The following is a 14,176-nucleotide window of genomic DNA, read 5'->3' on the forward strand; positions in this document are numbered from 1 at the left end:
GGTGCGGCTAAACGCAGGATTGATGTGCTCTCCGCCAATTACGGAGCGCTATTCGCAGCTGCAGAACACGGAGAATTTGGGAACCGGTGATGTTCTTTACGCGCGAAGTGCTTCTAGCAAAGCGAGGGAAGAAAAGCCTTGCTAAAATCAAGAACATCTCCATGAAATAATAGAGAGCGCATGATTAGTACGTGCCCCTGCGAACAGAGAACATGATTTGATAGAGGTTGTGTTTAATTTATGTCTTATTTCAATGGAACTCAAAGAAAATAATCTCCCTCTATTCCAAGCATCATAGAACGACTGTATTTTTTATATATCTTATTTTTATTTAACTAGGCAAGTCACCATCTACTACACCATTTTAACTTCTGCCCAAAATAAGACGGAAAATACATCAACATTTGGCTTCGTGCTTGTGGCCAACATGGCGCCCTTCTTGCTCGATACATTTTTGTTGGTCGGCTTTTCTAAATGAATCTGAGGAGAGGGAACGTTTACGTCGCATCGTCCGGGCGCCTGTAGGTGGCTTCAGCTCCAAAGCCCAGTGTGAATGAATGAGCAGTTCTCCCTGCACCCCTGGCGGCCGAGGACAGACGGTACACCTCACTAAAACATCCTCAGTCTTCCTCTCTTATCTAGTCAGACACACCGAATAGAGATAGAAAGGGCGGAATATGAATGATCACCTTCAAATGTGACCAACTAGCCTTGCATTGCGTACTTCTATTAGCTATTGTAATTCATAGCCATTCATTTACTGGACTAAAATACCCAAAAAGTACCGGTATCGTAGAGTGGGGATGCAGTGTTTCATGTATGCCACTGGGGGGCGCTCTGAGACGCCCTTTAACCGCAACCTGGTGCGACATTGTAACCAACTGTAACTGGGTTCGATTATGACGTCATTCTAATGGATGCTACTTCTCGATACATTGTTGCATTCAGACACAAAGTGGAGCTAATGAGGGAATTCAATCAGAAGGTGAAAAGAGACATAACATTGACTGGACAGACTAGAACTAGAACTTTATATTTTTTCTTGAAAGTTACAGTTCCTGACTCTTCATATCCACGCATTTAGGCTGTTGAGTCTGTGGTCGACGTTTTGCCACTGATCAAGTCACGGTGACATGTTTCAACGAGAAACAGACGGTGTGAAAGAATAGAAAGAGAACGAGAGACGGAGTGAAGAGAAGAGGGGCGGATCGTTCAGACCAGGACTGGAGGAAGTTGTTTTGTGAGTCATCGCTGTGAAACTCACATTATTACTATTGGAACAGAGCAGAGCAAAGCATCAATCTACCTGACTGGAGCCTCGGCGACAACGCAATCTAACATGGTGATCAAGGTCTATATAGCAACCTCTTCCGGTTCCACCTCGGTAAGAACTGAACAAACGACTTTTAAAATGTTCATAGGATTTGCAGGGGTCGGGGGTTCTGGTGATGAGGGTTTACTACATGTGGGGGGTCTGGTATAGAGAAGGTAGGCTGCCACAAGTTGGGCTGTTTCTTTACCAGGCGGAGCTACTGTATATAATAACGATGTGCAGATACAGTATGTATTTCTAATCAGCAATAAGACAATATTCTCTGACGCGCCTCAGTTGGTCACCAGTTTGAACTGACACACTGGAGCGCTGGAGACATGACTCCATTCATATTGTATCAGAAATGTGTTTTAGCCAATAGCAGCCAGTACAGTAGAAGGGTGTAGGCCATACCAGACAGTTATATGTAGGCTATACCAGACAGTTATATGTAGGCTATACCAGACAGTTATATGTAGGCTATACCAGACAGTTATATGTAGGCTATACCAGACAGTTATATGTAGGCTATACCAGACAGTTATATGTAGGCTATACCAGACAGTTATATGTAGGCCATACCAGACAGTTATATGTAGGCTATACCAGACAGTTATATGTAGGCTATACCAGTTATATGTAGGCTATACCAGACAGTTATATGTAGGCTATACCAGACAGTTATATGTAGGCTATACCAGACAGTTATATGTAGGCTATACCAGACAGTTATATGTAGGCCATACCAGACAGTTATATGTAGGCTATACCAGACAGTTATATGTAGGCTATACCAGACAGTTATATGTAGGCTATACCAGACAGTTATATGTAGGCTATACCAGACAGTTATATGTAGGCTATACCAGACAGTTATATGTAGGCTATACCAGACAGTTATATGTAGGCCATACCAGACAGTTATATGTAGGCTATACCAGACAGTTATATGTAGGCTATACCAGTTATATGTAGGCTATACCAGACAGTTATATGTAGGCTATACCAGACAGTTATATGTAGGCTATACCAGACAGTTATATGTAGGCTATACCAGACAGTTATATGTAGGCCATACCAGACAGTTATATGTAGGCTATACCAGACAGTTATATGTAGGCTATACCAGTTATATGTAGGCTATACCAGACAGTTATATGTAGGCTATACCAGACAGTTATATGTAGGCTATACCAGACAGTTATATGTAGGCTATACCAGACAGTTATATGTAGGCTATACCAGACAGTTATATGTAGGCTATACCAGACAGTTATATGTAGGCTATACCAGACAGTTATATGTAGGCTATACCAGACAGTTATATGTAGGCTATACCAGACAGTTATATGTAGGCTATACCAGACAGTTATATGTAGGCTATACCAGACAGTTATATGTAGGCTATACCAGACTGTTATATGTAGGCTATACCAGACAGTTGTATGTAGACTATACCATACAGTTATATGTAGGCTATACCAGACAATTATATGTAGGCTATACCAGATAGTTATATGTAGGCTATACCAGACAGTTATATGTAGGCTATACCAGACAGTTATATGTAGGCTATACCAGACAGTTATATGTAGGCTATACCAGACAGTTATATGTAGGCTATACCAGACAGTTATATGTAGGCTATACCAGACAGTTATATGTAGGCTATACCAGACAGTTATATGTAGGCTATACCAGACAGTTATATGTAGGCTATACCAGACAGTTATATGTAGGCTATACCAGACAGTTATATGTAGGCTATACCAGACAGTTATATGTAGGCTATACCAGACAGTTATATGTAGGCTATACCAGACAGTTATATGTAGGCTATACCAGACAGTTATATGTAGGCTATACCAGACAGTTATATGTAGGCTATACCAGACAGTTATATGTAGGCTATACCAGTTATATGTAGGCTATACCAGACAGTTATATGTAGGCTATACCAGACAGTTATATGTAGGCTATACCAGACAGTTATATGTAGGCTATACCAGTTATATGTAGGCTATACCAGACAGTTATATGTAGGCTATACCAGACAGTTATATGTAGGCTATACCAGACAGTTATATGTAGGCTATACATATGTCAGTAGAGTGTTAGTTGAGTTTTATTAGTGTCAGTAGAGTTTTAGTAGAGTGTCAGCAGATTGTCAGCAGTGTCAGTAGTGTCAGCAGAGTGTCAGCAGAGTGTCAGTTTAGTGTCAGTAGAGTTTTAGTAAAGTGTCAGTAGAGTTTTGGTTGAGTGTCAGCAGTGTCAGTAGTAGAGTGTCAGCAGATTGTCAGCAGTGTCAGTAGTGTCAGCAGAGTGTCAGTAGAGTGTCAGTTTAGTGTCAGTAGAGTTTTAGTAAAGTGTCAGTAGAGTTTTGGTTGAGTGTCAGCAGTGTCAGTAGCAGAGTGTCAGCAGAATGTCAGCAGTGTCAGTAGAGTGTCAGCAGAGTGCCAGGAGAGTGTCAGTTTCGTGTCAGTTTCGTGTCAGTTTAGTGTTAGCAGAGTGTCAGCAGAGTGCCAGGAGAGTGTCAGTTTAGTGTCAGCAGAGTGTCAGCAGAGTGTCAGCAGAGTGCCAGGAGAGTGTCAGTTTAGTGTCAGCAGAGTGTCAGCAGAGTGTCAGCAGAGTGCCAGGAGAGTGTCAGTTTAGTGTCAGCAGAGTGTCAGTAGAGTGTCAGCAGAGTGCCAGGAGAGTGTCAGTAGAGTGTCAGCAGAGTGCCAGGAGAGTGTCAGTTTAGTGTCTGCAGAGTGTCAGTAGAGTGTCAGTTTAGTGTCCGCAGAGTGTCAGTAGAGTGTCAGTTTAGTGTCAGCAGAGTGCCAGGAGAGTGGCAGTTTAGTGTCAGCAGAGCGTAGGTAGAGTGTCAGTAGAGTGTCAGCAGAGTGCCAGGAGAGTGTCAGTTTAGTGTCAGCAGAGTGTCGGTAAGTAGAGTGTCAGTAGAGTGTCAGTAAGTAGAGTTTTAGTAGAGTGTCAGTAGAGTGTCAGTAAGTAGAGTTTTAGTAGAGTGTCAGTAGAGTGTCAGTAGAATGTTAGTAGAGTGTCCGCAGAGTGTCAGTAGAGTTTTAGTTGAGTTTTAGTAGTGTCAGCAGAGTATCAGTAGAGTGTCAGTAGAGTTTTAGTTGAGTTTTAGTAGAGTGTCAGCAGTGTCAGCAGTATTAGAAGAGTGTCAGTAGAGTTTTAATGGTATCAGTAGAGTCAGTAGAGTCAGTAGAGTGTTTTAATAGTGTTAGCAGAATGTCAGCAGAGTGCCAGGAGAGTGTCAGTTTCGTGTCAGTTTCGTGTCAGTTTAGTGTTAGCAGAGTGTCAGCAGAGTGCCAGGAGAGTGTCAGTTTAGTGTCAGCAGAGTGTCAGCAGAGTGTCAGCAGAGTGCCAGGAGAGTGTCAGTTTAGTGTCAGCAGAGTGTCAGCAGAGTGTCAGCAGAGTGCCAGGAGAGTGTCAGTTTAGTGTCAGCAGAGTGTAGGTAGAGTGTCAGTAGAGTGTCAGCAGAGTGCCAGGAGAGTGTCAGTTTAGTGTCCGCAGAGTGTCAGTAGAGTGTCAGTTTAGTGTCCGCAGAGTGTCAGTAGAGTGTCAGTTTAGTGTCAGCAGAGCGTAGGTAGAGTGTCAGTTTAGTGTCAGCAGAGTGCCAGGAGAGTGGCAGTTTAGTGTCAGCAGAGCGTAGGTAGAGTGTCAGTAGAGTGTCAGCAGAGTGTCAGTAGAGTGTCAGTTTAGTGTCAGCAGAGTGCCAGGAGAGTGGCAGTTTAGTGTCAGCAGAGCGTAGGTAGAGTGTCAGTAGACTGTCAGCAGTGTCAGTAGAGTTTTTGTAGAGTTTTTGTTGAGTTTTAGTTGAGGTTTAGTAGAGTGTCAGTAGAGTTTTAGTTGAGTTTTATTTGAGTGTCAGCAGATTGTTAGTAGACTGTCTGCAGAGTGTCAGCAGTGTCAGTAGAGTGTCAGTAGAGTCTTAGTAGAGTGTCAGTAGAGTTTTAGTTGAGTTTTAGTAGAGTGTCAGTTGAGTTTTAGTTGAGTGTCAGCAGAGTGTCAGTAGAATGTTAGTAGAGTGTCCGCAGAGTGTCAGTAGAGTTTTAGTTGAGTTTTAGTAGTGTCAGCAGAGTATCAGTAGAGTTTTAGTTGAGTTTTAGTAGAGTGTCAGCAGTGTCAGCAGTATTAGAAGAGTGTCAGTAGAGTTTTAATGGTATCAGTAGAGTCAGTAGAGTCAGTAGAGTGTTTTAATAGTGTTAGCAGAATGTCAGCAGAGTGCCAGGAGAGTGTCAGTTTCGTGTCAGTTTCGTGTCAGTTTAGTGTTAGCAGAGTGTCAGCAGAGTGCCAGGAGAGTGTCAGTTTAGTGTCAGCAGAGTGTCAGCAGAGTGTCAGCAGAGTGCCAGGAGAGTGTCAGTTTCGTGTCAGTTTCGTGTCAGTTTAGTGTTAGCAGAGTGTCAGCAGAGTGCCAGGAGAGTGTCAGTTTAGTGTCAGCAGAGTGTCAGTAGAGTGTCAGCAGAGTGCCAGGAGAGTGTCAGTTTAGTGTCAGCAGAGTGTAGGTAGAGTGTCAGTAGAGTGTCAGCAGAGTGCCAGGAGAGTGTCAGTTTAGTGTCAGCAGAGCGTAGGTAGAGTGTCAGCAGAGTGCCAGGAGAGTGTCAGTTTAGTGTCAGCAGAGTGTAGGTAGAGTGTCAGTAGAGTGTCAGCAGAGTGCCAGGAGAGTGTCAGTTTAGTGTCCGCAGAGTGTCAGTAGAGTGTCAGTTTAGTGTCCGCAGAGTGTCAGTAGAGTGTCAGTTTAGTGTCAGCAGAGCGTAGGTAGAGTGTCAGTTTAGTGTCAGCAGAGTGCCAGGAGAGTGGCAGTTTAGTGTCAGCAGAGCTTAGGTAGAGTGTCAGTAGAGTGTCAGCAGAGTGCCAGGAGAGTGTCAGTTTAGTGTCCGCAGAGTGTCAGTAGAGTGTCAGTTTAGTGTCCGCAGAGTGTCAGTAGAGTGTCAGTTTAGTGTCAGCAGAGCGTAGGTAGAGTGTCAGTTTAGTGTCAGCAGAGTGCCAGGAGAGTGGCAGTTTAGTGTCAGCAGAGCTTAGGTAGAGTGTCAGTAGAGTGTCAGCAGAGTGTCAGTAGAGTGTCAGTTTAGTGTCAGCAGAGTGTCGGTAAGTAGAGTGTCAGTAGAGTTTTGGTTGAGTGTCAGCAGTGTCAGTAGCAGAGTGTCAGCAGAATGTCAGCAGTGGCAGCAGAGTGTTAGTAGAGTTTTTGTTGAGTTTTAGTTGAGTGTCAGCAGATTGTCAGTAGACTGTCAGCAGAGTGTCAGTAGACTGTCAGTAGACTGTCAGCAGTGTCAGTAGAGTTTTTGTAGAGTTTTTGTTGAGTTTTAGTTGAGTGTCAGCAGAGTGTCAGCAGTGTCAGCAGTGTCAGCAGTGTCAGCAGAGTCTTAGTAGAGTGTCAGTAGAGTTTTAGTTGAGGTTTAGTAGAGTGTCAGTAGAGTTTTAGTTGAGTTTTATTTGAGTGTCAGCAGATTGTTAGTAGACTGTCTGCAGAGTGTCAGCAGTGTCAGTAGAGTGTCAGTAGAGTCTTAGTAGAGTGTCAGTAGAGTTTTAGTTGAGTTTTAGTAGAGTGTCAGTTGAGTTTTAGTTGAGTGTCAGCAGAGTGTCAGCAGAGTGTCAGTAGAATGTTAGTAGAGTGTCCGCAGAGTGTCAGTAGAGTTTTAGTTGAGTTTTAGTAGTGTCAGCAGAGTATCAGTAGAGTGTCAGTAGAGTTTTAGTTGAGTTTTAGTAGAGTGTCAGCAGTGTCAGCAGTATTAGAAGAGTGTCAGTAGAGTTTTAATGGTATCAGTAGAGTCAGTAGAGTCAGTAGAGTGTTTTAATAGTGTTAGCAGAATGTCAGCAGAGTGCCAGGAGAGTGTCAGTTTCGTGTCAGTTTCGTGTCAGTTTAGTGTTAGCAGAGTGTCAGCAGAGTGCCAGGAGAGTGTCAGTTTAGTGTCAGCAGAGTGTCAGTAGAGTGTCAGCAGAGTGCCAGGAGAGTGTCAGTTTAGTGTCAGCAGAGTGTCAGCAGAGTGTAGGTAGAGTGTCAGTAGAGTGTCAGCAGAGTGCCAGGAGAGTGTCAGTTTAGTGTCAGCAGAGCGTAGGTAGAGTGTCAGCAGAGTGCCAGGAGAGTGTCAGTTTAGTGTCAGCAGAGTGTAGGTAGAGTGTCAGTAGAGTGTCAGCAGAGTGCCAGGAGAGTGTCAGTTTAGTGTCCGCAGAGTGTCAGTAGAGTGTCAGTTTAGTGTCCGCAGAGTGTCAGTAGAGTGTCAGTTTAGTGTCAGCAGAGCGTAGGTAGAGTGTCAGTTTAGTGTCAGCAGAGTGCCAGGAGAGTGGCAGTTTAGTGTCAGCAGAGCGTAGGTAGAGTGTCAGTAGAGTGTCAGCAGAGTGCCAGGAGAGTGTCAGTTTAGTGTCAGCAGAGTGTCGGTAAGTAGAGTGTCAGTAGAGTGTCAGTAAGTAGAGTTTTAGTAGAGTGTCAGAAGAGTGTCAGTAAGTAGAGTTTTAGTAGAGTGTCAGCAGAGTGTCAGTAGGCTGTCGGTAGAGTGCCAGTAAGTAGAGTTTTAGTAGAGTGTCAGCAGAGTGTCAGTAGACTGTCGGTAGAGTGTCAGTAAGTAGAATTTTAGTAGTGTCAGTAGAGTGTCAGTAAGTAGAGTTTTAGTAGAGTGTCAGTAGAGTGTCAGTAAGTAGAGTTTTAGTAGTGTGTCAGTAGACTGTCGGTAGAGTGTCAGTAAGTAGAGTTTTAGTAGAGTGTCAGTAGAGTGTCAGTAGACTGTCGGTAGAGTGTCAGTAAGTAGAGTTTTAGTAGAGTGTCAGTAGAGTGTCAGTAGACTGTCGGTAGTGTCAGTAGCGTGTCAGTAAGTAGAGTTTTAGTAGAGTGTCAGTAGAGTGTCAGTAAGTAGAGTTTTAGTAGAGTGTCATTAGAGTGTCAGCAGAGTGTCAGTAGACAGTCGGTAGAGTGTCAGTAAGTAGAGTTTTAGTAGAGTGTCAGTAGAGTGTCAGTAAGTAGAGTTTTAGTAGAGTGTTAGTAGACTGTCGGTAGAGTGTCAGTAGAGTGTCAGTAAGTAGAGTTTTAGTAGAGTGTCAGTAGAGTGTCAGTAAGTAGAGTTTTAGTAGAGTGTCAGTAGAGTGTCAGTAAGTAGAGTTTTTGTAGAGTGTCTCTAGAGTGTCAGTAGACAGTCGGTAGAGTGTCAGTAAGTAGAGTTTTAGTAGAGTGTCAGTAGAGTGTCAGTAAGTAGAGTTTTAGTAGAGTGTTAGTAGACTGTCGATAGAGTGTCAGTAGAGTGTCAGTAAGTAGAGTTTTAGTAGAGTGTCAGTAGAGTGTCAGTAAGTAGAGTTTTAGTAGAGTGTCAGTAGACTGTCGGTAGAGTGTCAGTAGAGTGTCAGTAAGTAGAGTTTTAGTAGAGTGTCAGTAGAGTGTCAGTAAGTAGAGTTTTAGTAGAGTGTTAGTAAGTAGAGTTTTAGTAGAGTGTCAGTAGAGTGTCAGTAAGTAGAGTTTTAGTAGAGTGTCAGTAAGTAGAGTGTCAGTAGAGTGTCAGTAAGTAGAGTTTTAGTAGAGTGTCAGTAGAGTGTCAGTAAGTAGAGTTTTAGTAGAGTGTCAGCAGAGTGTCAGTAGAGTGTCAGTAAGTAGAGTTTTAGTAGAGTGTCAGTAAGTAGAGTGTCAGTAGAGTGTCAGTAAGTAGAGTTTTAGTAGAGTGTCAGTAGAGTGTCAGTAAGTAGAGTTTTAGTAGAGTGTCAGTAAGTAGAGTGTCAGTAGAGTGTCAGTAAGTAGAGTTTTAGTAGAGTGTCAGTAGAGTGTCAGTAAGTAGAGTGTCAGTAGAGTGTCAGTAAGTAGAGTTTTAGTAGAGTGTCAGTAGAGTGTCAGCAGAGTTTTAGTGGAGTGTTTGTTGCGTCAGTTTAGTGTTAGCTGAGTCTCAAAGCAGTGTTGTTAACAGTGTCCCTATACTGCTGACTGACTGAAGAGAGGAGGAGAGCCTGAGAGGAACTGACATAGAGTCACTGCAGCATGCAGGAACCCACCATGAGAACTATCTGGCAAGAGTAGAGAGAGAGAGAACACTATTGTAAATACAACCCAAATATTTTTATGTTGATTTATTTTCCCTTTTGTACTTTAACTATTTGCACATTGTTACAACACTGTATATAGCCATAATACAACATTTGAAATGCCTCTATTCCTTTGGAACTTTTGTGAGTGTAATTTTTACTGTTTTTGTTTATGTTTTTTTTTTGTTTATTTAAAAAATATATATTATCTTCTTCACTTGCTTTGACAATGTAAGCATATGTTTCCCATGCCAATAAAGCCCTTTGAATTAATTTGAGAGCGAGAGAGAACAGAGAGCTACTGAGAAAGAGAGCGAGGGAACAGAGAACAGACTGACCCCCATATTTAGAGTTACTTCCTCTAGTACAGTTCCTCTTTCTCTAACTGACTGGTATAATACTGAGAGGGGGGGGCTCACAGTTACATTATGGAGTTATAAGACTAATGGACTGAATAGATTAGAGACCCACATTAGATGTTTGCACTCTTTTCTGTAATGTATACAGTCCACACACTTCCCCTATCTCCTCCCTCCCTCTCTCTCTCCACTCCACACCTCACCTCCCTCCACTCCTCCACTCACCTCCCTCCACTCCTCTCCTCCACTCCTCCCTCCCTCCCTCTCTCCACACCTCTCCTCTCTCCACACCTCTCCTCTCTCCACACCTCTCCACTCCCTCCACTCTCATCCTCTCCATACCTCTCCCCCTTCAGTCCCTCCACACCTCTCCTCTCCACTCCTCCCCTCCACTCCTCCCTCCCTCCCTCTCTCCACTCCACACCTCACCTCCCTCCACTCCTCCACTCACCTCCCTCCACTCCTCCACTCACCTCCCTCCACTCCTCTCCTCCACTCCTCCCTCCCTCCCTCTCTTCTCTCCACACCTCTCCACTCCCTCCACTCTAGTCCTCTCCACACCTCCCCCCTTCACTCCCTCCACACGTCTCCTCCACTCCTCTCCACACCTCTCCACACCCTCCACTCTAGTCCTCTCCACTCCTCTCCCTCCACTCCTCTGCATAATTCTCCTCCCTCCACTCCTCTTCTCCCTCCTTTCTCTACTCCTCTCCTATCTCTTCCCCTCCCTCCACTCCTCTCCTCCACTCCTCTTCTCCTCTCTCTTCCCCTTCCTCCACTCCTCTCCCTCCACTTCTCTCCGCTGCTCCACTCCTCTCACCTCACTCCACTCTTCTCCTATCTCCTCTCCTCCCTCCACACCTCTCTTCTCCTCCTGGATCGAATCCCTGAGGTGGCAAGGTAAAAATCTGTCGTTCTGCCCCTGAACAAGGCAGTTAACCCACTGTTCCCCGGTAGGCCGTCATTGTAAATAAGAATTTGTTCTTAACTGACTTGCCTTGTTAAATAAAGGCTAAATAAAAAAAATCACTCTTCTCCTCTGTCCACTCTTATCTCTCCTTCCTCCCATCTAGTTAGGGAAGACCACCCCCTTTTTCTACCCTGACTGACTGTTTAGCTGACCGGCTGGCTGACTGACTGACTGACTGTTTAGCTGACCGGCTGCCTGACTGGCTGACCGACTGGCTAGCTGACCGGTTGGCGGGCTGACTGACCGGCTGGCTGGATGACTGACTAACTGACTGGCTGGCTGACTGGCAGGCTGACCGGCTGGCTGGATGACCAGCTGACTGGCTGGCTGACTGACCGGCTGGCTGACTGGCTGACTGACCGGCTGGCTGGATGACCGGCTGACTGGCTGGCTGACTGGCCGGCTGGCTGGATGACCGGCTGACTGGCTGGCTGACTGACCGGCTGGATGACCGGCTGGCTGGATGACCGGCTGGCTGACTGGCTGACTGACCGGCTGGATGACCGGCTGGCTGACTGGCTGACTGACTGGCCGGCTGGCTGGATGACCGGCTGACTGGCTGGCTGACTGACCGGCTGGATGACCGGCTGGCTGGATGACCGGCTGGCTGACTGGCTGACTGACCGGCTGGATGACCGGCTGGCAGGCTGACTGACCGGCTGGATGACCGGCTGCCTGACTGGCTGACCGACTGGCTGACTGACCGGCTGGCTGACCTGGTAACAACCTGTTTACCTAACCTACCCTAACCTGCTCTAACCCTAACCCTATCATGACTATAATGTCATCTATAATAACCTGGTAACACACCCTGTTTACCTAACCTGTCCTAACCCTAAACTACCCTAACCCACCCTAACCCTAACCTGTCCTAACCCTAAACTACCCTAACCCTAACCTGGCCTAACCCTAAACTACCCTAACCCACCCTAACCCTAACCTGTCCTAACCCTAAACTACCCTAACCCACCCTAACCCTAACCTGGCCTAACCCTAAACTACCCTAACCCACCCTAACCCTAACCTGGCCTAGCCCTAAACTACCCAAACCCACCCTAACCCTAACCTGGCCTAACCCTAAACTACCCTAACCTGGCCTAACCCTAAACTACCCTAACCCACCCTAACCCTAACCTGGCCTAACCCTAAACTACCCTAACCCACCCTAACCCTAACCTGTCCTAACCCTAAACTACCCTAACCCTAACCTGGCCTAACCCTAAACTACCCTAACCCACCCTAACCCTAACCTGTCCTAACCCTAAACTACCCTAACCCACCCTAACCCTAACCTGTCCTAACCCTAAACTACCCTAACCCACCCTAACCCTAACCTGTCCTAACCCTAAACTTCCCTAACCCTAACCTGGCCTAACCCTAAACTACCCTAACCCACCCTAACCCTAACCTGTCCTAACCCTAAACTACCCTAACCCACCCTAACCCTAACCTGTCCTAACCCTAAACTACCCTAACCCACCCTAACCCTAACCTGTCCTAACCCACCCTAACCCTAACCTGTCCTAACCCTAAACTACCCTAACCCTAACCTGGCCTAACCCTAAACTACCCTAACCCACCCTAACCCTAACCTGTCCTAACCCTAAACTACCCTAACCCACCCTAACCCTAACCTGTCCTAACCCTAAACTACCCTAACCCTAACCTGGCCTAACCCTAAACTACCCTAACCCACCCTAACCCTAACCTGTCCTAACCCTAAACTACCCTAACCCTAACCTACCCTAACCCTAACCTGTCCTAACCCTAAACTACCCTAACCCACCCTAACCCTAACCTGTCCTAACCCTAAACTACCCTAACCTGTCCTAACCCTAACCTGTCCTAACCCTAAACTACCCTAACCCTAACCTGGCCTAACCCTAAACTACCCTACCCTAACCCACCCTAACCCTAACCTGTCCTAACCCTAACCCACCCTAACCCTAACCTGGCCTAACCCTAAACTACCCTAACCTGGCCTAACCCTAAACTACCCTAACCCACCTTAACCCTAACCTGTCCTAACCCTAAACTACCCTAACCCACCCTAACCCTAACCTGTCCTAACCCTAAACTACCCTAACCCACCCTAACCTGTCCTAACCCTAAACTACCCTAACCCTAACCTGGCCTAACCCTAAACTACCCTAACCCACCCTAACCCTAACCTGTCCTAACCCTAAACTACCCTAACCCACCCTAACCCTAACCTGTCCTAACCCTAAACTACCCTAACCCTAACCTGTCCTAACCCTAAACCACCCTAACCCACCCTAACCCTAACCTGTCCTAACCCTAAACTACCCTAACCCTAACCCTAACCTGTCCTAACCCTAAACTACCCTAACCCACCCTAACCCTAACCTGTCCTAACCCTAAACTACCCTAACCCACCCTAACCCTAACCTGTCCTAACCCTAAACTACCCTAACCCACCCTAACCCTAACCTGTCCTAACCCTAAACTACCCTAACCCTAAACTACCCTAACCCTAACCCCAACCTGGCCTAACCCTAACCCACCCTAACCCTAACCTGTCCTAACCCTAATCCTATCAGGAGTATCATGTCATCTAAAATACCCTAGTAACTTACCCTAACTTCAACCTGCCCTAACCCAAACCTGCCCTAACCCTAACCTTAACCCTAACCTTCCCTAATCTGCCCTAACACTAACCTGTCCTAACCCTAACCCCAACCTGCCCTAACCTTCCCTAACCCAACCTGCTGTAACCCTAACCCTATCTAACCTGCCCTGCCCTAACCTTCCCCAACCCTAACCCTAACTGAACCTGCTGTAACCCTGACCCCAACCTACCCTAACCCTAACCTACCCTAACCTTAACCCGCCCTCACCCTAGCCTGTCCTAACCCTAACCTGCCCTAACCCTAACCTGCCCTAACCCTAACCCTAACCTGCCCTAACCTGCCCTAACCCTAACCTGCCCTAACCCTAACCCTAACCTGCCCTAACCCTAACCCTAACCTGCCCTAACCCTAACCCTAACCTGCCCTAACCCTAACCTGCCCTAACCCTAACCCTACCAGGACTGTAATATAATCTACTGGATAATATGACATTCTGCAGAGAGAGGGGGGGGGGTAAAAAAATAGAGCAGAAAAAGAGTGAATGTTCAGTCTTCTCTCCCCAGGGCTCTGAACAGGAAGTGATCACAAGTCTTCAAGTTTTAGGGAGAGAGTGGGAGAGGAGGGGCAGAGAGAAGAGAGCGAAAGGAAAGAAGGGAAACGGTGAGGGAGAGCGAGAGAGAGGAGGGTTTATGAATATGCCCAATTGAAGTAAAAGTTTGTTGACAGTTGGCCAGTGGAGTGCTGCTTCAGATGAAACTGTCAACTCAACGGACCCAGCAACACACCAGGACAACAGAACAGCGTTGCAACAGGGTTTATAGCTGGAATATCAACCCACTAGATACTATAGGACCTCACACTCAACCCCCTGATCTCTCACCTCTGAACTCTGAACTCTAACCTCAAGAGGAGCGAGAGAGCAGTCTGGTGGAGTGATGTT

General features: G+C 46.1%; 1 protein-coding gene across 1 annotated transcript in view; it reads left to right on the forward strand.

The window, feature by feature from the left end:
* Window positions 1-928: 928 nt before the first annotated feature.
* LOC135545437 (adapter SH3BGRL-like) overlaps window positions 929-14,176 on the forward strand; it is a 42,593-nt gene continuing 29,345 nt past the window's right edge. The window contains exon 1 of the mRNA XM_064973048.1: window positions 929-1,384. Within this exon, the coding sequence (XP_064829120.1) occupies window positions 1,340-1,384 (45 nt within the window). The 5' untranslated portion in view covers window positions 929-1,339. The remainder of the gene's footprint in view (window positions 1,385-14,176) is intronic.

This window comes from Oncorhynchus masou, chromosome 9, assembly GCF_036934945.1.
Source record: "Oncorhynchus masou masou isolate Uvic2021 chromosome 9, UVic_Omas_1.1, whole genome shotgun sequence".
NCBI lineage: Eukaryota > Metazoa > Chordata > Actinopteri > Salmoniformes > Salmonidae > Oncorhynchus > Oncorhynchus masou.